A 20925-nucleotide genomic window follows, 5' to 3' on the forward strand; every position below is an offset into this window, starting at 1 on the left:
GAACTCTAAAGATCCCTCACTCTACAGGCCAATGGCATGACTTCTTTTGTCTCAAAATGTCTTCACAAAAGAAAGAAAAAGGGCCATCAATTAAAGTATATTAAGGAAAGCAAGGGATTATGGAGGATTTGTATGATTTACTTATTACATGTATGGAAGTACCTACATACAAGGAAGTTTATATTATTTAGTGATAGGGAAAAGGCTTGTATCAAACGTTATGCCAGAATCTGTAAAATCTGTAAAAGAAAAAGAGGGAAAAAACTCAAAGATAAGGAACTTTGGTTCCTTTTGGTTTCTATTTATAAGCAATGATGGTTGTGATGAGTGAAAACACTACTTTAGCAGAAGTAACAAGAAGAGAAAAAAGAAGGGAAGGAGAAAAATAATGTCACCAGTTGGATTACCACCTGGCTTTAGGTTCCATCCAACCGATGAAGAGCTTGTCAACTATTATCTCAAGAGGAAGATCAATGCCCAAGAAATTGAACTTGATATCATTCCTGAAGTTGATCTCTACAAATGTGAACCATGGGAATTAGCAGGTTTTCTTTTTCCCTATAGCTACCTTTCAATTCTTTCACATTCACATTTCTATCTCTCATACCATTCCAACAATTTTTTTTTATTTTTTTATTTTTCAATATCATGCTAGAAACTTTGTTTTCCATTTATTTCTTATTTCTGTGTACAATGACAACAAAGAAGTTTGACGCCTCATATACAAACTATCCAAACCACTCTGTCTAGTGAGAGGTTACGGAGATTTAAACTTTAGTGTTATCATTGTAATTCGTACAGATAAAAAAAACTATCCAAACTCCGAACTGCTAACTCGATCATAATGATGTGTTTGCCATTTATCTAGTTATAACAGATAAAGTATCACAGTAGGATAGGTAATCCATAAGGAAAAAAACTCTACCTCCCCATAGAAGGACCTAACTTGCTATATCTTTGGTGGATCATGCATGTGCTTTATTTACTATTTACTTCATATATTTCCTATCTACATTTTCAAGTAGGAAAAGTTCTTTAACTAATTGGCTGATTTTGGTGGAACATTTTTAACTGTTTTGCATGGTTAGAGAAATCATTTTTGCCAAGTAGAGACCCAGAGTGGTATTTTTTTGGACCCCGGGATAGGAAATACCCCAATGGGTTTAGGACAAATAGAGCAACTCGTGCAGGGTACTGGAAGTCCACTGGGAAAGACAGAAGAGTCTCATGCCAAAGCAGACCTATTGGTATGAAGAAGACTTTGGTGTACTATAAAGGCAGAGCCCCTCAAGGGATCAGAACTGACTGGGTTATGCATGAGTATCGCCTTGATGACAAAGAGTGTGAGGACACCACTGGATTACAGGTATATATATATAATGAATCAATATCAATATATCAACAATGTTACATGGACATCTCAACAATATAAACAGGGTTTAATGGTCTTATATTTCCAGTGTAAAAAATTTTACAGTCATCAGAAATCACACAGTTTATATAACTTTTAAGGTAGCTAGTATAAAAAGTTAACTAATAGTTATAGTAGACTGTATTGGATGACAATGTAAGTGCACGACTATTAAACCCATATATATACTATTTAACATCTCTTCTCTTTGTCTCTTGTCACATCCTATCATCTTCCAAATTATCATTCTTTCCTCTTATGCGTCTTTCTCATGGTGTAGACTAGCATTTGGTGTCTACAAAACATTATTCTTAATGTATATATGATAGCACTATACAAAGTAAAGCTCTTAATGCCTCCTCACAATCAAAAGTGAATAAAAGAAGACAAAAAAAATAATGTGGAGAGATAAACTATCACCCCTGTAGCAATTTTTGTATTAATACATACCTATAATACAAAATTAATGAGAAATTCAAGATACATTAAAATAATAATTGAAAAAAGTTAATAAAGTGCTTGTCGCACTTATTTTAAAATTATCTTGAGATTTTAGTGGGCGTTGTACTCATGTTAGAATTGGTTGTTGGCTTTTTAGGTGTACAAGTAGCTTTACTCTTGTATTTCATTTGTCATCAGTTTTCATAATCAAGTGATAATTTAGTTTAGTTTAAAGAAATAATTATTTTGAGAGGATCTTGAAAGAGCTTTAATAAATGATTATTTGTTTGAAAAGAATGCATTACCAATTAATCATGCAGTTAGCTTGTGTAGTCCCTTTGTCATGTCATGTACATATTCACAAGGCAGTCAAAACTCTTTTTATTAGGAAATCATTAGCTAACAACTTTAAATTCTTTTGGATTCTAATTCTCTGCAACCAATGGAGTGAAATAAGTCAAGAACTGGAGGTGATTTTGAGGCCTTGGAGAATAAGGGGATGGCAGGTGGTGGTGGTACATGAGTATGGCAAATTAGTTAGTTACACCTTCCAAAAGCAATTTACAAGTCACATCTTAGAAAAGTGAATGTTTTTGTTGTCTTTAAAACTAGTCTTGGTGCCCACCTGAGCCTTTACCTACTTTCAGAACTCTCTTTTGTTTGTGTGGTAATATGCACACTTGTCATCACACATTTGAACTGAAAAGCATTATGTTCGATGCTTAAGGGAGTGACAAAAGCATTTTTCATTGATTATTTTCAGCCCCTCTTTTACACCAAAGACAAGAAGATGAAAAAAAGATAGATAAGCTTTAGTTCCATATTCCCATGATGATCAGTTAAACAGAGTCACACACTAGAAACACAGTGAGAAATCAGAATAAAACTTGAAACTGTAGAAATAATTGGAGTATATGAAGAGTGTACATAGTAGAAGAACGTGAAAATTGCATGGCGTGCATGGAAAGCCTGAACTTTTGTATGAGCTTTATTCCTTCTCACTCTCTCTCTCTCTCTCATGTTACTTTATGTTTGTTTATTGTATGTACTCTATAAACGTATAGCTGACATATTCTTTACTTGTGATACTCTAATACCGCTAAAATGACAAAGTTCTGCTGCACCTTGTCCTTTCTTTTTATTAATGCATTGTAAAATATAATATAATGTTATGAAATGAGACAAAAGTACTATCCTTCCTAATGATCCATATCCCTTGTTGATTAAAATTCTTTAGCTATTGGTCTTTGTCAATTGTCATTATTATCTGTTCAACCCTCCTATTCCTGATCTAGAATTATTAGATTCTATATAAGCCATGAAGGCTTGTGCAGCCCATAAAGCAGCTACAATTCTCCCATCACTTTCATTTTGTGTCGGTCACTTTTTACTTTATTCCTAAACATCAAAACAGACCAATAGGTACTATACTATACCCCCAGAATTTTTAAAAATAATTTTAAAAAAAAAGAAGAAAGGGATGGTACCAGTCAATCTGTACCAACCAAATATGCCTCATCAAGCCAGAATGCCAATGAGGTCATGATGATTATAGCATGGGACTTAGCAATGAAATTAACAGATTCATAATATGTTCCACCCTTTTTAGTATCCTAAAAGTGTCCACTCAATTAGGATATGGTACCAGCATTATTGGTATTCTTAATAAGAAACATGGACAAAACATTTAGCACTCTTAGAATCTTTATGTCACGGACTTGTTCAGAGATTGTGTTTCATGGTTTTAACTACCACATTGTGTAGATCCGTGTAGGCCTCAATTTTTGACTGCACTGCTTTAATTGATCATTTCAAATGTAGGCTAAAAGACCAAAAGCAATTGGTAGGAAAATCCTACACTATCATGCTTTGTGTCACTTTAGGCTGCATTAGTTTATGTAAACCCAAAAGAGAAAAAAGTGTCACCAACAAAAGTCCAAATTAAATGAAGTTCCTTTAGTACACACTAGTTAACTAGCTTGGTTAACTTCCTTGCAGGATACTTATGCATTGTGCCGTGTGTTCAAGAAAAATGGAATCTGTTCTGATATTGAAGAACAACAAGGACAATGTAGTATATCACTAATTGAGTGCTCCCAAACCATTATTAATGAGTGTGAAACCATGTCTCCTGACATACCAGGGGCATCATCTTCATGCTTGGAAGAGGAAGACAAAGATGATTCATGGATGCAGTTCATCACAGATGATGCATGGTATTCCTCTAATGCAGCTATGATTGGTGGTGAAGAAGTCTCACATGTTACATTTACAAACTAATATTTTGAAGACCTAATGGAAGGCCAGATTGGTGGTGAATAACTTGGGAGCTGGATATAAATACAAATATAAATATATACATTTCATCATATAATAAAATATTTATACCTTTGCCATAACTGTTATTAAGAGATATTTAACTTTTGTTTTTCTGATTATTATTATACTTAATTGGTGAGGATGGTTTGGTTTGTTTTGGTTTGGTGGGCTTGTTAATTAGGGTCATACTATGGCATTGATTTTATACATTTTTGTACTAACCTCTATCTCGAGGTGATCTGGGTGTTATTTGTGGAATAAATATAAATCACAACTCAAGTGTTAATTATTTTCATCGTGTTTTTCATTGGGAGAAGAAATTTCATCAGTTAAAGGCAGTTAAATGTATAATTAACTAAGTTTGTTTAACGGAATTTTAGACGGAGTAATTTTGAAACTAATTGATCTCTTAATGCTACATTGTTACATGGACAATATATACTAGCGTTATGAAAATTTTAATCCAATAAACGTTTAGATGATTAGAGAGACTATTCAAACATGATTTTAAATTGCATAAGGAAAATGAACAACTACATTGATACCCAATAAATAGTCAAGCAAATTGCATAATACTGTTAATGATAGAACTATCTAGCTTCCATTGTTCAAATTCATTAGCTACAGTTAATGAAGGAACCTTTGTGAGAAGAACAAACAAAGGAACTGCTGTGCTCACTTTCCCTTTCATCACCACAATTTAGATGCAACTACGCTCAACATGATAACTGCATATATATAAAAGTTAAACATAATGATAAATGATAATTAACTGGTTTTATAATAACTAATTAATTTTAAAATATTATAAAAACAAATTATACGTAATATATTATAAATAGTTGAATTATTATTGGAGAAATTAGAGTAATATATACATAATCTTAAATTCGAACATGATGTTGTGAATGTAGTTCCAAAGATAAAAAAAATGATAATTTTTTTTATTAATGTTATAATTTAGTTATAATAACTATTTGTCAAGTTTTTTTTTAATCTTTGGAATTATATTCATCGCTTTGGAATTACATATATATGATAATTAGTTGAATTACAAAATGTAGTTTGATAAGTGCTCAAATTGCATATTTTTGTGCTTAATTTGGCACTTTTTTTGGGAGTGATGTAAGATGTAAGTAATTTTAGTTGTATTTGACCATCCAAATAGATAAACTAAGATTAATCTAAAGAGTTACAAGAGTGTAGTTTTTTTGGTTGAAAATATTTCCTTTTTGTGTAGATTTTGATGAAGTTGGAAATCCAAGGTTATAGCTCCAAAGCCAAAGCTGCAACCATGAAGCCTGAACTAAAAAGAAGTGTTCCAGAGAGTTAAGGCTATAGCTCCAGATTCAAAGCTGCAGCCACAAAGCCTGAACCAATTCCAGAGAGTTGAAGTTTCAGCCATGAAACCAGAGCTCCAACGTTGGAACATTTTGGGCAGTCCAGAAATCTGAGCTACAGCCCCCATTCCAGAGCTGCAGCCTTGGAGCTTTGTGCATCTTGCAGCACTTCTAAAGCTGCAGCCACACATCTAGAGCTGCAGCCTTGGGTTAAAAATCCCAACTTTCACCTGGACAGAACGTATTTTAATTAGGGCAAGGAAGGAAAAAGGGAACGAAACGAAACCAAAGAACAATAGAGAGAAAGATCACCCAGGAGAAAAGGAGAGCTTGAAGATTAGACTTGAAGATTGGCTTGCTTGGGAACGAGGATCCATCTTCATTTCTTCTCTTCTATTGTGTAATCTCATCTTGTTATTTGCTATGGCCCTCACCATGAGTGGCTAGTTTCTCTTGGATTGGATTCAATATAACTACTAACTCTATTTCTTCTTAGATCTATATGATATTCAATTCTATTACTTGTGTTTGATTCTTCTTTTAATGCTTAATCCGGTTTGATCACCCGTTTTATGATATTAGGTTTTTGAACTTTGTTGGGAAACATTTTCAAAACCCTGAACAAAATCATTCACCTAATAATCTCTTGTTCTAGGAATAGACTTGATTTTGTTAGCCATTTTGGTTCAAGTTATTGTTTTAATGCAAGGTGTTAATCTTAAATCATAGAGGAATCATGTTTAGGGTTAATCACCTTAGGGCTCAATTTTGAGGAATCTGGTTGAGCTAATTATTGAACATGGAAGTGATTGAAGTGGAATCATATTTATTTGATGAAGATTAAAAGAGTTAGAAAGTACATTTGAATCCAATCTCTTTCTCGTATAAGGTTTTCTGTTACATTCACACTATTGCTTTTAATTGCTTTATTATAAACTTAAATCAATATTTCATTCATGTTCTCTGTAAACAAGAAAGGAAATTATTAATATTCTCAAACCCCTAAAGACGATATCAAATTACTACAACGAAGCTTGGTCCGCTTACCAAGAGTGAAAAATCCTTCACCATAGTTATAATCAACTACCTCAACTCTACTCCATCCGTTGTAATAACACATGATATATATTAGCAATAGTTGTAGTGGTGCATCATATGCTACTACAACATTAATTTATTACATTAGTTGTAGTAGCATATAATGCACTAATAATATTGATAGTAATGCATTATCTACTATTACAACTTCAACTATATTTGTTGTAGTAGCATATGAAGCACTAACAATATAGGTAGTAGTGCATCATATGTAACTAGGGATGGCAAAAATATCTGCACCCGCGGGTATCTGCGGGTAAAATCTGCTATGGATAATAAATGGATATGCTAATTGGATACCCGCGGATAATGGGGACGGATAATTTTTTACCCGTTTATAAATGGGGCGGGGGTGGGTATGATGATATCCATACCCGCGGGTACCCGTTTAATAATATTTCTTAAATATTCTAATTATCTTTATACCACATAACCCTAAAACTACACTCTTTCGTCTTATTTTCTTACAAAAGTAAGGTTGATGAAGTTACCAACATATGTTAAGCATGTTATAGAATTATGTTGGATATAATTTGATTAATTTTCTAACTTTGATTTGACCAATAAAATTTATGTATTTTAAGTTGTTTACTTTCGTTTAGAATTATGAGATTGAATTATTGTAGCTTTGTGATGAGACTTTGACTTACTTGTGAGATTGATGTATTTTAAGTCATTGATTATCTTACGTTTTTATTATTATTTCAAAAAAATTAACGTTAAATACAAGTTCAAAATTAACATTGAATTTTTATTTTTAATATTTCAATGACATTAAATATAGACTTAAAATTATTTGAATATAATTTTTAAAATTTTTTAAAAATTTATAAATATCCATGGATATCCATAGATATCCGTGGGTATTCAAGAAATTCATGGATACCCGCTCAATGGATACCCGCGCGGATATGGGGTGGGTATGGGGACAATTTTCACCTAACGGAACGAGGGCAGATTTACTATTACCCGCTCCCATGGGACCCCATTGCCATCCCTATATGTAACTATAACATCTACTGCATCAATTATAGTAGTATATGATGTCTAAGATGTGCTTGTAGTAGTTCACTATATGCTATTACAACTTCTACAATTGTTATAGTAGCATATAATAGATTTTTCACAACTAATTTCTGTTTGGTATAGTTCATTTTAATTTTTAAAGGATTTGTTATATAACTATTTATAGAACCATTAAGAATGATCTAATGATGACAAGTTGGGATAGTTTGTATAATACCTTAAATTTGAATCATGGTGTTGTCATTGGAATTTTTAGGTGTTTATCTTTGATGTAAGGATTTTTAGAATTTTTTTTTTACTTTTTATTTATCATATATATTTATATATTTTTTTTATAATTTTAAAATAAATTATCAATAATTAAAAATAATCTTGTGTTATAATATAAATAATTTTTCATAAATATAAAATATGGTTTATAAATTAAAAAGTATTTAATTATATAAATTTTAAATTAATATAATTTAGATATTGAAATATAATTTTATTTATTTTATAAATTTAATTTATATATAATAAATATTTAACCTGTATAATATATATATGTTAAATTATTAGTATTCTTATTCGTAAGAATTATAATGAGGGAAACAAGTCTAAACTATATGAATGTAATCTCCTAGTGGTTCAAATACTAGTTTATATAATAATGTCAAAAATACTTTAGAATTACTAGGATGAACCTAATGGTAGAGATGAGATATAATACACAAAGTTTAAGATTACCTCCCTAAACCCTAAACCCTAAACACTCCCTTACAGGACATACTCCCATAGGAGAATCGATAAATAGACAACCTGGAATCTTAGACAGATTTCTTAGAAGAACAAATTCAAACACACGCCAGCTAGAAGAGATAGTTGACATACAATCCAATATAGATATTGGAACAAATTCTAGGATAGATTCTCTAAATCCTAGACAACTATACAATCTAAATTGGCTTAGTTCAGACAGAACTAGCCTTTATAGATATCGTCGTTTAGATGACTTTCATTTACCCGACGACCAACATGAGATTATTAGACTAATCTCTGAACCAGTTGGTAGACAGCTTCTAAGTACCCAAAGGAGATATGTTCACTTAGGACGATTTTCATGATGAATCCTATAGTCTCTTATAACAGCTGAAGTCCACTGTTCTATGTAATTAGGTAAGAGTTGGGGATCAACACTTCCTATGTTCAAGAGAAGAGATGGCATAATGAAATTGGGTTCTATAGGCAATCTTTTCCCTTTTGATTTTATGTTATCTCCTATGGAGAAATCTGTAGGAGTAACTATTTGTTCTCTAGGGATAAATCCTAGATTGTAGTCTTCGGTGCTATAGTCAAAATGGTGGATTTGGTTTGTAACGCTACTACCATTGTAACTATCTCCCATTAAAAAAATTTTGTAACACAGAGGGCAGTGTGCCCTTAAAGTTTTATAAAAAAATCTTTTGCAATGGTAACACTCAATGTGTTCTGGTCCTGCAAAAAATTGTATTTCATGGTTACAAATGTTTTGTTCTTCATTGATATTCATCAGGCTATATCCTAGATCATCAAGGATTTCGCCATATTTGTTATATTTTTCATTTATTGAAGGATATAAATGATTATACTCATTTTTTGTAAAATCATTTATAATCTTGTAATCTTTATTAGTTTCTTCTTCTTCTGAGGTGTAATCAGACCAGCTGACTACAGAGTAAATTTCAGAGTCAGTAGAAGCTGTTTCGTCTATAGGAATAAGATTCATCCTACAGCTTTTTATTAGTTCAGCATCTCTAGTGAAGAGATTAGCTTTGTTAGGACAGTCACGAGAATAATGACCAGCCTGATGACAAGCAAAACATTCTAATTGCTTGGTGTATGTCTTGTTGTTTTTAATTTTTCTAGCATGCCTATCTTTATTCAAGGTGGGTTTTCTAGCATTAGATGCCCTAATGGAGTACCTACGAGTTTGTTGTTTCTTCCTAGAGTTGTTTGTTCTAGGGGTAGGAGAATACCTTTGTTGAGGTTTCTTTCTTCTAACCTCTTTGTGGTATTGTTGGGGTGTGTATATCTGCTTGCAGATATCGGTGTCTGCCATTTTTATCTGTTTGTTAATGGGGATATTTGTGCAGGTATCTTCCATTACTTTCATGATGTGTTGTATTCTGATAGCTAAATTATTCATAACAGGATCTACCTGATTATCATTCCAGCTATCTCTAATTTTTTGGCCTAATTTACCCGGAAGTTTTAGGAAAAGTTTTTCTCCTAAATTTTTATCTGTAAAACCTCCAGCTATAGAAGCATACATTAGATAATCTTGGGTAAATTCTTTTATTTTTCCAAAGTAACTTATGGAAAGTCTTTCGAGATTTCCTAAATAAATTCTTTGTCTAATTGTGTTACCATCGTTTACGGACTGGGCTGTAAAGATTCTTTGTATAACACTACAAAAATTGTAAATGTTTGGTCCTGGGTCGATCTAATTGGTTTTATACCCCTCAAAAAACTACTGAATGTCTTTGCGAAATTTCAGGAAATTGTAAAATAAAAGAAGCCGAACAAATGCTAACTGATAACTCTGAATTTTCTGAAGAAATTGATAATTCTTATGAGTTAGCTTTAACAAATCTAGATGTTGATTGTTATAGCTGTATTAGAATTAATAAGGTTATAACATTTGATAACATACAACAAATTATTGACAGGTTAAACAAATCCAGTATAATAGGAGAAGATCCTACAAAGTATTGGGAAAAAGACCCTGTTATTTGCAAACTTGATATAATAAATCCTGATCTTATCATCAAAACAAAAGATATTCTTTATGGGAATTTCGAACAAGATGAATGTAGATCCCATATAAAAGCCCTTCTAGATCTAAAAGTTATTGTACCCAGTACAAGCCCTCATAGGAGTCCGGCTTTTATAGTAAATAAACACTCCGAACAAAAAAGAGGTAAGACTAGAATGGTATACAACTATAAACGTCTAAATGATAATACTCATATAGATGGTTATACTATACCCTCAAAAGAAGTCTTGATAAATAGAATTCAAAAAGCAAAATGGTTTTCTAAGTTCGACTTAAAATCAAGATTTCATCAAGTCAAGATGCATCCTGACTCTATAAAATGGACTGCATTTTCTTGCTCTGAAGGACTTTTCGAATGGAAAGTCATGCCTTTCGGACTAAAAAATGCACCACAAAATTTTCCAAAGAAAAATGGATAATATTTTTGGAGAATATAAAAATTTTACTTGTACATATATAGATGATGTACTAGTATTTTCAAAAACAAAAGAAGAACATTTTCTTCACATGAAACAAGTATTACACCTTTTTGAAAAATTTGGTTTAATTGTTTCAAAATCCAAAATGGAAATATGTAAGACTCATATCTCCTTTTTAGGAACAGAAATTGGGAATGGTAAAATAAAACTCCAACTCCACATCTCACAAAAAATTCTTGCTTTTCCAAATAAAATGGAAGATGTGAAAACTCTCCGAGCATTTTTGGGATTACTTAACTATGCAAGAAATTTTATAAAGGAAAGGAATTTTAATTCTGAAGACATAAAGTTGGTTAAGCAGATAAAAGAAATGGTAAAAACCCTCCCTTCTTTATCATTACCCCTCGATTCAGACTACCTAGTAGTTGAATGTGATGGTTGCGAAATGGGATGGGGTGGTATCCTTAAAAAGAAAAAGAACAAATTTGAAAATATTTCCGAAGAACAAATATGTAGATATGCTTCTGGGAAATATCATACAAAACCACAAATATATTCTACCTCAACAGATTACGAGGTAAATGCTGTCATCAATAGTCTAAAATCTTTTGAACTATTTTTGATAAACAAAAAAGAAATTACCATTAGAACTGACTGTGAAGCAATTGTGGCTTATAGTAATTCACAAATAAATTCTGATAAAAAACCGCATAAAAGATGACTTTTATTCCAAGAGTTTATCTATCATAATGGGGTAAAAATAAATTTTGAACATATAAAAGGAATAAAAAAACATTGCTGCTGACATTCTCTCCCGTTTTGCAGGAATGGTAGACAATGAAACCATCTAAGGTTTCATACCCTGGCGTGCGACAAAAAATGAAGTTTGGTAACCAAAAGTTGCCAATACTAACAAATGAATTTCTCTACCCTGGTAGAGAAAATACAAATGAAAAATTCAATTGCATAATTGATAACATTTGGAATATCCCCAGATGTACTGAAACAAATGAACAACTAATTTGTTCAATTAAAAAAGGTATCATTTGTGCCCTATATAAATTTTGTATAACAGACAACCAAGGAGTTCCACTCCTAAACAAAGCCTCTCCGTCAGGAAAAGGATATACATATTTTGTCTTGTTATCTGGCCCCTAAAAGGGTGTTTATACAAATTTTACCGACTTGTGCACTGCCAAGGAAGGTTTACAAAATCCTCGTTACAAAGGCTTTTACTCTCAAGAAGAAGCAGAAAAGGCTTTGGAACTGGACACCATTGATTGGACAAAAATAAAAAAGGCTCTGAATCCAGAACCTGAAATAAATGTCATTCATGCAAGTTTGCGAAAACCTCAGCCAAATTCGTTTAAGGAGGCTGTGAGACAAAACCCAAATTCTCCTCAGGAATTGAACCTGAAGAAGTTTTTGGTTCTACAAAAGTTTTTATCAAAAGCACACAGAGATCCTCATTCTGTTACAGGTTTATATGTAGCCGTTAAAAGTTACTTCAACCAAAGGTTTGCCTGTATAGAAGAATCTCCTATATGCAAGGAAATCAAAAATGGAAGATGCCCTTGCAAAATCAAGTTTTTGTTCAGAAAGGCAAAACTTGATCTAGAAAATTTCAGGCTTGTCATCTTCGAAGACTTGCCTATAAACATTAAAACATTACTGGACTATGGATGTTTGGATTCTGTTCTCATCCATCCTACCGAAAAGTTCGATGGTTTCGACCCTTCAATTAATGAAGCCATTAACTCAATACAAGCAATCTTCATGTGCCACTTTACTGTGAAGATTGTTACTTGTCCAAGTAATTTTTCAACAAATCAGTATCCAACTCATGTAATGAAGCTGCTTACTGAAGGACACAAAGATTATCCAGGAGTTTTATACCATGATGGGTATGAATCATGGGACGTCCAAGGCAATTCACATTATCAGTATTGCCTATACAGAGCTCAAATAATGGGATACAATTGGTTCTTCTCAACCACTGATGAAGAAGATTTCAACCTGATTAAAGAGTCTCACAACACAAAGTTGTTCCTCCCTGGAGAAAACGGAAAGTTCTTTATCCCCTTCCCGATAGAGAACAACAACAAACTTGTGCAATTTTTCCAAAGGGAAAAAAGACACAAAGAAATCTACGAAGATGGTGGATGTTTTGGACAACAAACACCCACAGACACACAGTCTATGGCCGGATCATCAGAAATGCAAGATGCCGGAGAAGATGAAGAAATATTAGTCTCAAAATAAAAGACTAAGACCTCGACAAAAGGACAGCATCAATACAGCTGTCTTGACAAAACCCTTATCTAAAAGGAATCTACTTTAGATAAGGCGTGTTGTAAATTTTATCTTTTGTCAGAGTCTGTCGCCCTACGAAAGAGTAAATGTGTGGTAGTAATTACCTCACTTGACTGAAGGGGCAAAAGTGTCTTTGTTCTTTGTTTTGTCTTTTAGTATCTAGGTTTCCTATAAAAGAACCCCCTTGGTTCACTTGTAAAACAGACGAGAAAAATAATCCAAGAATATCTAGAGTGTGCTAAGAGTGTTTCTCTAAGTGTGTTCTTTGTGTCTGTACTGTTTCTCCTCTCATAAGTAATATTTGTAAGTATTTCTTATACAATGGCTGGCTAAATTATCTCTTTGGTAGTTTTTAGAATGCCGTAGTTATTTCTTTTAACACATGCAAATATAATTTAGAATACTGGAGCTTTATTGAAAAGAAAATTTTGGTTTATGAAAACCTGGGATTTGTAAGCCTGAATCTTCAGGTGTGCCCTTGATAACTGTTTTGGAAAAGATAGTTAGGTTGCAGGTAGAATTGAGGCAGTTGTAAGACCCAAAGGAGTGGGCTGAAGTAAGACCTCTAAGTTGCCAGAAGATGCAAGTAAACTATTTTTCCTTATCACTAAATCCACATTATCTTTTTAAATAAAAGGTCCAGGTTTTTCATTATATTTTATATTGTGTAAAAATTATAACTCATTGTGTATTTCTAAAAACTATCATACTTATCTCCCTGTCTTCCGCTTCAACATTATCTACTCTGATTTTACATATTTTGTTTAAAAATCCCTAACTAGGAGGCCCTGCCACCTTTCCTGGGGTATTTTATGATATTTTATTTTCCTAACGGTCATTTACATATAATATCATATAATCTTCCTTTTCCCCATCTTTATATTGCTATTTATTTTTATAATCAATATAGTAGTATAGTTACTATTCCTTTTTCTAGATTATAAAAAAAGGGACACTCCCTTTTTCCAACAAAATACACTGGTACCAGTTTTTGCTGGTATCAGAGCGGTTACGTTCTGGCCACTAAGAGAGATCTAGAAACTCTTATAGAGAATCTAGATAGTGTTAACAAAACTCAAAATATTATCCTTTCTAGGATAAAATATTTAGAAGAAAAAATAGATCAGGTTTTTGAAATCTTGAAAACAAAATCTCATCCAACAAACGGAGATTTAGAAAAAATTTCTAAACAACTTTCTAAGCTCAGTCTTGGAACTAATACCTCCACAATCACCAGTTCTAACAAATATATTCTAGCCAAACCTAGAAAATGACAAACAGAACTCAAACACAAACCCTTCCTTTTACAGGAACCTCACAAACCCTTACAGGACATACTCACATAACCTTTGTAAGATTGGATTTCGGAAACTGGTTCAGAAACTACAGAATTAGTTTCTTCCTTTTCAAAAACTAATTTATTTTTGAAATTTTTATCATTTTCCAACCAGTTTTCTAAATCAGAATCTTCCTCGATTTCTTTGAGGATAATTTGTTCTTCTTCACATTCTTCACTAAGTTGTGAGAAGAGTTTTTGTTTAAAAATAAAATCATCTTCCTCATCTTCAGAGTCAAAGATTTCATTTTTATAACTTTGGGAAGCAACTTCCTTTTGTTTTTCCCATTTTTCTACTGCAATGAGCAGTTCTTTTGAGAGACGGCTTCTCCCTAAGGAACTTTCTTCTTTGTTTTGGGTGTAATCCGGAATGTAAGAATATCCTGTCCATAAATTCATGAAAGAATTTCTAGGAGGTTCTTCTTCTTCTTCGGGATTGTGTTCAACTATGTCATCATAATCTGCAAATCTAATAGAAAGACTGTTTCTTCGATTTGTCATGATGGCTGTTTGTGGTGCTGTAATAGCAGTTCTAGTGGATCCGGAATTAAGATGGGTTTGCCATTCAATTCCTTGGTTTCTTCTAGATTCAAAGATTTGTGGTGGAAGAAATTGTATTCCATTTGATCCTAGAGAGGTAATCAGTGGATTTGTATTGATCCTATATCTGGGAGATATATGATCACTTATTCTTCCTATAAAGGTTATATCTAAGTGGAGATTATTTCCTTCAAAATTTTCTCCAAAACCTCTAGTTTGTACTTCCAGATTTATATTTTGAATAAAATCTGCAAGATTCATTGTAAAGTTAGGAGCTATGTATATAAGGGAAACAGGTTGGTTGAGGTCAACTTCAACTATCCCTATTATGGCCTGAGAATTGTTATCCCTAAACCTTCGATCAAAAAGGACAAGGAAGGCTTTAGCTCCTACAAAGGATCTAGTTAGAGTTCTAATCCCTATAGTGATAAGTCAAAAATATTAGTTTAAACTATATGAATGTAATCTCCTAGTGGTTCAAATACTAGTTTATATAATAATGTCAAAAATACTTTAGAATTACTAAGATGAACCTAATGGTAGAGATGAGATATAATACACAAAGTTTAAGATTACCTCTCTAAACTAAAGAAACTTAGAACAAGTTTTTATTTTTTTTTATTTTTTATGTATCTTTATATAATTTAGCCCCAAAATTACAAGTCTGTTTATGATTTGTGAAATTTAACATAATATTTTTCATATCCTCACCCGTAAACAATCACATTGGATTATAACCTCATATTATCATTTATGTATATAAAATTTTAATTCTTACTCGTTCAATTCCATGTCAACCACCAATTTTGTTTGCAGCTCCACAGAGAAAGAGAGCCCTCATTACTTGATTGTACAAGTCTCAACTTGATAATCACAACATTTTTTCAAAAGTAGACAAGGAAGAGGAGAGAGATTTTAGACACCCAAAATGTTATGTCAAATGATTTTGAAACCAATTAAGAAGGATAAATGTTCTATTAACTTGTAAATCACATTTATTTTATAATTTTTCATAAATCATTTGTAATCCTAAGATCAATACACAACCTTTTCTTGAATCAACAATTTTTTATTAATAAATCCATGATTTCTAAAAGCTAATGATAACTAGACGAGATAAATATTAAGAAAATTTCAATCCAATGAAATGTTTAGAAATCTATATATAGATCATTAGAGAGATTATTCAAAAATGATTCTAAATAACATAAAAATGAACAACTACATTGATACCCAATAAATAGTTAATAAAATTGCATAATACAGTAACTGATGTTTCCCACGACACAACATCATGTGTAAACTCCATCTCCCATGTCAAGTGCAAAAATCCAACAATCACACCTTCCATTGTTCAAATTCATCGGCCATTAACATGAATGAGCCCGCATTTCGATGTCCACCACCTCCAAATTCCTAACAGAATAGAAAAATGCTTTTAAGTACAAGTATAATATAACTGACATTCGGGAGGTTAACTTGGTACTCTTAAATTCTCATTTGTGGTAAAATAATGTTTGACTAATGAAAGATAGGTTCTGTCAAGACAGATTAATTCTTAATTGTGAGTTTTGACATACTACTTAGATCATGTCCATGGAAGAAAAAAAAATATAACTAACAATAGTCACATAGAAGATGTAACTTGATGAAGGAGTAACCTGAGTGATGGGGGTTGTATCTATACTGTCCACACTCCTCAGACTTATTTTTAGCCTTTGGTCATTTTCAAGCTCTGGTACTTTATACACAACAGCACCAATACCCCTAAAAGTAAAAATAATTAAATGCATTGCAAAGATGAGTAATCAATGAGAAAACAGAAAGACCCTATTTAAATAAGAGAAGAAAATAAGGAAAAAAAAATGAAATAAAGTTTTTCATAAACAAAAATTAGTTTATACGCAAGTCAAAATCAGTTTTCACAGAAAACTAACATAAGAGAATTTCTCTAAATTAACTTGTTTATAAGCGTTTATGGATAAGTTTATTCAAACAGTTTCTAAATTTGCATAAGCTTTAATAGATGATTTGGTGAAGATATGAAGCTATTACATGTACTGTGCTTTGATTCTCCCCTAATTAAGGGATTCGAATAATCTTAGCCTATTATGGTAGTTATAAGTTCCTTGGTTTGATTTCTTTACACATTGTATCAACAGCTTCTTGAATCCACAGTATAAGAATATGATAAGATGGTATACATATACAATTTCGAGAAATTGATAACATAGATTCTTGGTCAATGCAATTGCAAAATCACAAGATGTACAAACATGTAAAACAAGTATTAAACCACCATGTTGATTAGAGAATAGACTCGAAATTTCATGTTTGAGTTCCATCGGCAAGAGTCCCTTACAAATCCCGCAAGGAAATCTATATTTTCTTAATGCTTAAATATGATTCTAATCTCTCAAATTTAAGGTAAATTTATTTTTGATATCTCAAATTTATAATTATTTTTTTAGTTCTTTTAATTTTAAAAAAATATTGTTTTAGTCCTTATATTCAAATTTTGTTTAAAGAATTTGTTCAATAATGTCACATTAAACAAAATTGATATTGCATAACTGTTTCAATTTAAATGTTATTGGTGACATGATGGAACAAATCAAGATTTTTGAAAATTACGGTAACTAAAAAAGACCGGTTTTAAATTTGAGAGACTAAAAAAAAATTTATCTTAAATTTGAGAGATTAAAAACATTTTTTTTTTAATTATTTACTCCTTTAGAAATTCTAGATGTCTACCCTTGAAATTTGAAGTTTATTTATCAAACTGATTTTAACTATATCTTTAAGTATATTATCAAGGGTTTAATTCCTGTGATTATGTGATAGGAACTGAATATACTGTGAAATAATAGAGAAAATGCTCAAAGAACAGTGATCTGATTACAAGGGTAATACGCAGGAAGTTGGAAATTGAATGAAAAATAAACAAATAAGAGCCTAACAATAACACTAAGAAATTATGGTATTGAGAATCCTTTTGCTGTCACAGAGTTAATTTCAATGAAACAAATTTGTTGAAAGATTTCAGGAGGAAACAAATACCCAGTTATATAAATTAATTCCTGAACTCAATCAAATTAACACTTTTCCCCTCACATCAATATCCTTCTTAGAGGTTTGTTAAGAAGAAGAGGGGAAGAGGAAAATCATTCAATTTCTACCATATAACCTTTTTAATACTACAACTAGGACATATCACTAAATAAGGGATTTTCCAATAACTCAAATAGAGGATAAAGCATTGTGATTTAACTAACAGTGACAAGAAAATTAAATCAACAAACCTCAACTTCATTTTCTGACTTTTAGTAGCTAATTGATGCCCCAATTCACTTCTTAACTGTGAAAGAGTAATATCTGCATTGACAGCCTACAAAATACAAATGGTTGAAAACAGCAAGATTTTCATTTGTTCTCTCCTTCAAACCATGAAAAGGTGGCAGAAAACACAACAAAAAATATATGTATTAAAAATTAGCAACATGCATGCATAAGCAAAATTGCAGATGATGGCTTCAAGAAATTTGACTGCAAAAGCAAGGCATAGAAGGGAAGGAAATAGAGAGATAAAGAAGGAAACATCAATCATACCAGGCAATGACCAAATACACCATTTCCAAGGGCGATTTCATATGACTTGCTGAGACAATCATCGATTAATTTTTGCTTGTGTGATAAGCTCAAAATGCCTTTACTAATAATAGTATCCAAGTCCAATGAAAGCAACTGCCATAATACACAAAATTGTCAGCTATTTCACCTATCTACATAAAGGAAGGACATAAAAAATGTCAGCGCATCTCACAATCATGGTGGCACCTATCCTGTTTTCAACCAACAAGGTGTGATGTGACATGGTGATAGATAATCTTATTTCTTAAATATGTGATCAGGGATTGGATTTGATTAGTGTGTATGAAAAAACATTTGTTAGGAGAGGGTAATTCCTTAAATGAATCTTAGTAACTTGATTCGTGATTAGCTTTCAATGAGGGGATATCTTGGTTTACGAAACAAAAAAAACCTATCCTGTTTTCACTTATCTCAGCAACACAAGTGTGAAACAAAGAACTATCACTCCTACTGAGGCAAGGAAAAATCATGCAAACAACTGTATAGAACCAAGAGTGAAGTGTCCACAAACCTCAGAATAAGGTAGAATCACCACAATGAACTCATGGACATATTTTTAGGAGAAAACAAGGGAGCAATCTTGCACTTTGCAACTTAGCGTTCAAATTAGACAACACAAACTCAAATACTACTGCTACCACTACTACTAAAATAAGAGTCTAATTTTAATATATTGGTAGTGTAAAGATTTGTAACTTTATTATAAAAGTCAACAATTCTGAGTTATATGACAACCTATGATTGGATGACAGTATTTACACTATCGATGTATTCCAATTAAATCTAACAATAAAACATGGAAGTTGGAAAACAAAGTAATAAGACAAAGAGGGTCAGGCAATAACCTGGTCAAACAAGGAAGCGTTTTTCCTGGCATCAAATTCAATGTTCAAATCCTTCAAACCACTGCTAAAAGCTTTGCTGTTTTGGAGTCTCCACCTCCAAAGGTCACCGTCTTCAATATACTGAAAAAGTTGCCTGACACGGTCAAATTCATCAAGCACTGAGGGGTGCTTCACCACAGCATCAGGACTCAAAAGCTTATCTTTGAAGTAATCAAAAGCAATAGTAGCCCCACTCCTCTCCATGTCAATAACCTTAACCACATTCTCACCAAGTGAAGCCTCATTGCCTAGCCTCTCAAGGGCACTTTTGTGATGATCCAAAACAATCACCCTACACCCCAACAAAGCAACACAAACCAAGATAAATCAATTCTATATTACCCTTCCAAAACAAAAACTTTTTTTTTTCAAAATGCACCTTGGAACCTTGGTGGAGATTTCCTGAACAAAACCATCAGGCCCCACAAAATCTAAGAGGTAAAGATCATCAATCTCATTCAGAGGAAGATCTTCTGCACTGAAAATTGCAAAACACCCCAAATAAAAAACAATGAAACAAGAATCGTGGCAATGATTGAAATCAAAATGAAGGGCACAATGAGTAAACACTGAATGAGGCAAAACCTGAGGGGTTTGAAAACAGTGTTGGGAAAGAAAAGAGGGGAGAACAAGGAAGTGGCCTTAAAGTAAAGGTGTGCAGCAAGGGCAGCAAAAGCACCATCGGGACAAGGATAGTGATACAGTATAGCAGGGGAACAATTATTGCTATTGTTACCCTTCTTCTTCATACTCATGTTTATGATGGCATTGGAAATGTTGTTGTTGTTGTGAAGTTTGGCTTGTGACAGCAACATGGAGCAGGTTCGGTTCTGTTGGATTGTGACATCATTCATTCATATCATGTCTCGTGGCACAAACACTATGCTTGTGTGTATGGGAAGAGGATCTAGTGCAGTTTGAGATTAACGACACGTGGTACAGATTCTCAATCCAATGGTTATTGTTTCACTTTTAGTTTTGAAATTATGTGTATGATAAAATTGGGTTAATTTTTATGGCTAGGATTGGGTGCAGTAGGTGATTCTTTTCACATAGCTGTGATGAGATACATTCAGTTAGGGATTCAGAGACGGCACTCAAATATAGGAAAGAGATAGATATATCTATTTATTTTCCTCTACAAAAGCTTAGGTTAGTCGGATTTGGAAAGCTCGTAAGGTCGGGTCAGAGATATTAAGAATCAAACTACACTTCCAGAAAGTATCTAGGAAGAAAAAAAAAACTTTAAAAATATTTTCATAAGATAAACATATACTTTCAAAATAACTTTTCACACAAAAATATTTTGTTTTTTTTAAAATATATTTTAAGAACCAGAAAATATAGTTTTAG

At 32.3% G+C, this 20925-nt stretch overlaps 2 protein-coding genes across 3 annotated transcripts; one reads left to right on the top strand and one right to left on the bottom strand.

Moving 5' to 3' along the window:
• The first annotated feature begins 263 nt into the window (after positions 1–263).
• NAC057 (NAC domain containing protein 57) lies at positions 264–4466 on the top strand. Its single transcript, XM_020366283.3, has 3 exons — positions 264–545; positions 1089–1366; positions 3851–4466. Exons 1-3 carry the CDS (start codon positions 389–391, stop codon positions 4130–4132), a joined length of 717 nt encoding a protein of 238 aa, XP_020221872.1. The 5' UTR covers positions 264–388; the 3' UTR covers positions 4133–4466.
• An 11753-nt stretch (positions 4467–16219) lies between these two features.
• On the bottom strand, positions 16220–20697 carry LOC109804248 (DHHA1 domain protein). Of its 2 annotated transcripts, XM_020366041.3 has the most exons (7): positions 20158–20656; positions 19952–20050; positions 19534–19864; positions 18647–18781; positions 18340–18425; positions 16699–16804; positions 16220–16453 (listed from the first exon to the last, which is right to left on the bottom strand). In XM_020366041.3, the coding sequence occupies exons 1-7, from the start codon at positions 20424–20426 to the stop codon at positions 16376–16378; spliced, it is 1104 nt and encodes a 367-aa protein (XP_020221630.2). In that variant the 5' UTR covers positions 20427–20656; the 3' UTR covers positions 16220–16375. The 2 variants fall into 2 exon arrangements, with proteins under 2 accessions (XP_020221630.2, XP_020221631.2); XM_020366042.3 differs by lacking the exon at positions 16699–16804 and having other exon boundaries at positions 20158–20697.
• Positions 20698–20925: the final 228 nt, after the last annotated feature.

This window comes from Cajanus cajan, chromosome 1, assembly GCF_000230855.2.
Source record: "Cajanus cajan strain Asha chromosome 1, NIPB_CcT2T_4, whole genome shotgun sequence".
In the NCBI taxonomy this organism is placed as follows: domain Eukaryota; kingdom Viridiplantae; phylum Streptophyta; class Magnoliopsida; order Fabales; family Fabaceae; genus Cajanus; species Cajanus cajan.

Excerpts from the sequence above, each read along its gene's own strand:
- LOC109804248 (XM_020366041.3), bottom strand. The coding sequence starts at position 20,426 with ATGAATGATGTCACAATCCAACAGAACCGAACCTGCTCCATGTTGCTG. Across the intron at positions 20,051-20,157 it reads ACTGTTTTCAAACCCCTCAG|TGCAGAAGATCTTCCTCTGA; the intron begins GTTTTGCCTCAT and ends TGCAATTTTCAG. Across the intron at positions 16,454-16,698 it reads ATACAACCCCCATCACTCAG|GAATTTGGAGGTGGTGGACA; the intron begins GTTACTCCTTCA and ends CTATTCTGTTAG.
- NAC057 (XM_020366283.3), top strand. The coding sequence starts at position 389 with ATGTCACCAGTTGGATTACCACCTGGCTTTAGGTTCCATCCAACCGAT. Across the intron at positions 546-1,088 it reads TGAACCATGGGAATTAGCAG|AGAAATCATTTTTGCCAAGT; the intron begins GTTTTCTTTTTC and ends TTGCATGGTTAG. Across the intron at positions 1,367-3,850 it reads AGGACACCACTGGATTACAG|GATACTTATGCATTGTGCCG; the intron begins GTATATATATAT and ends ACTTCCTTGCAG.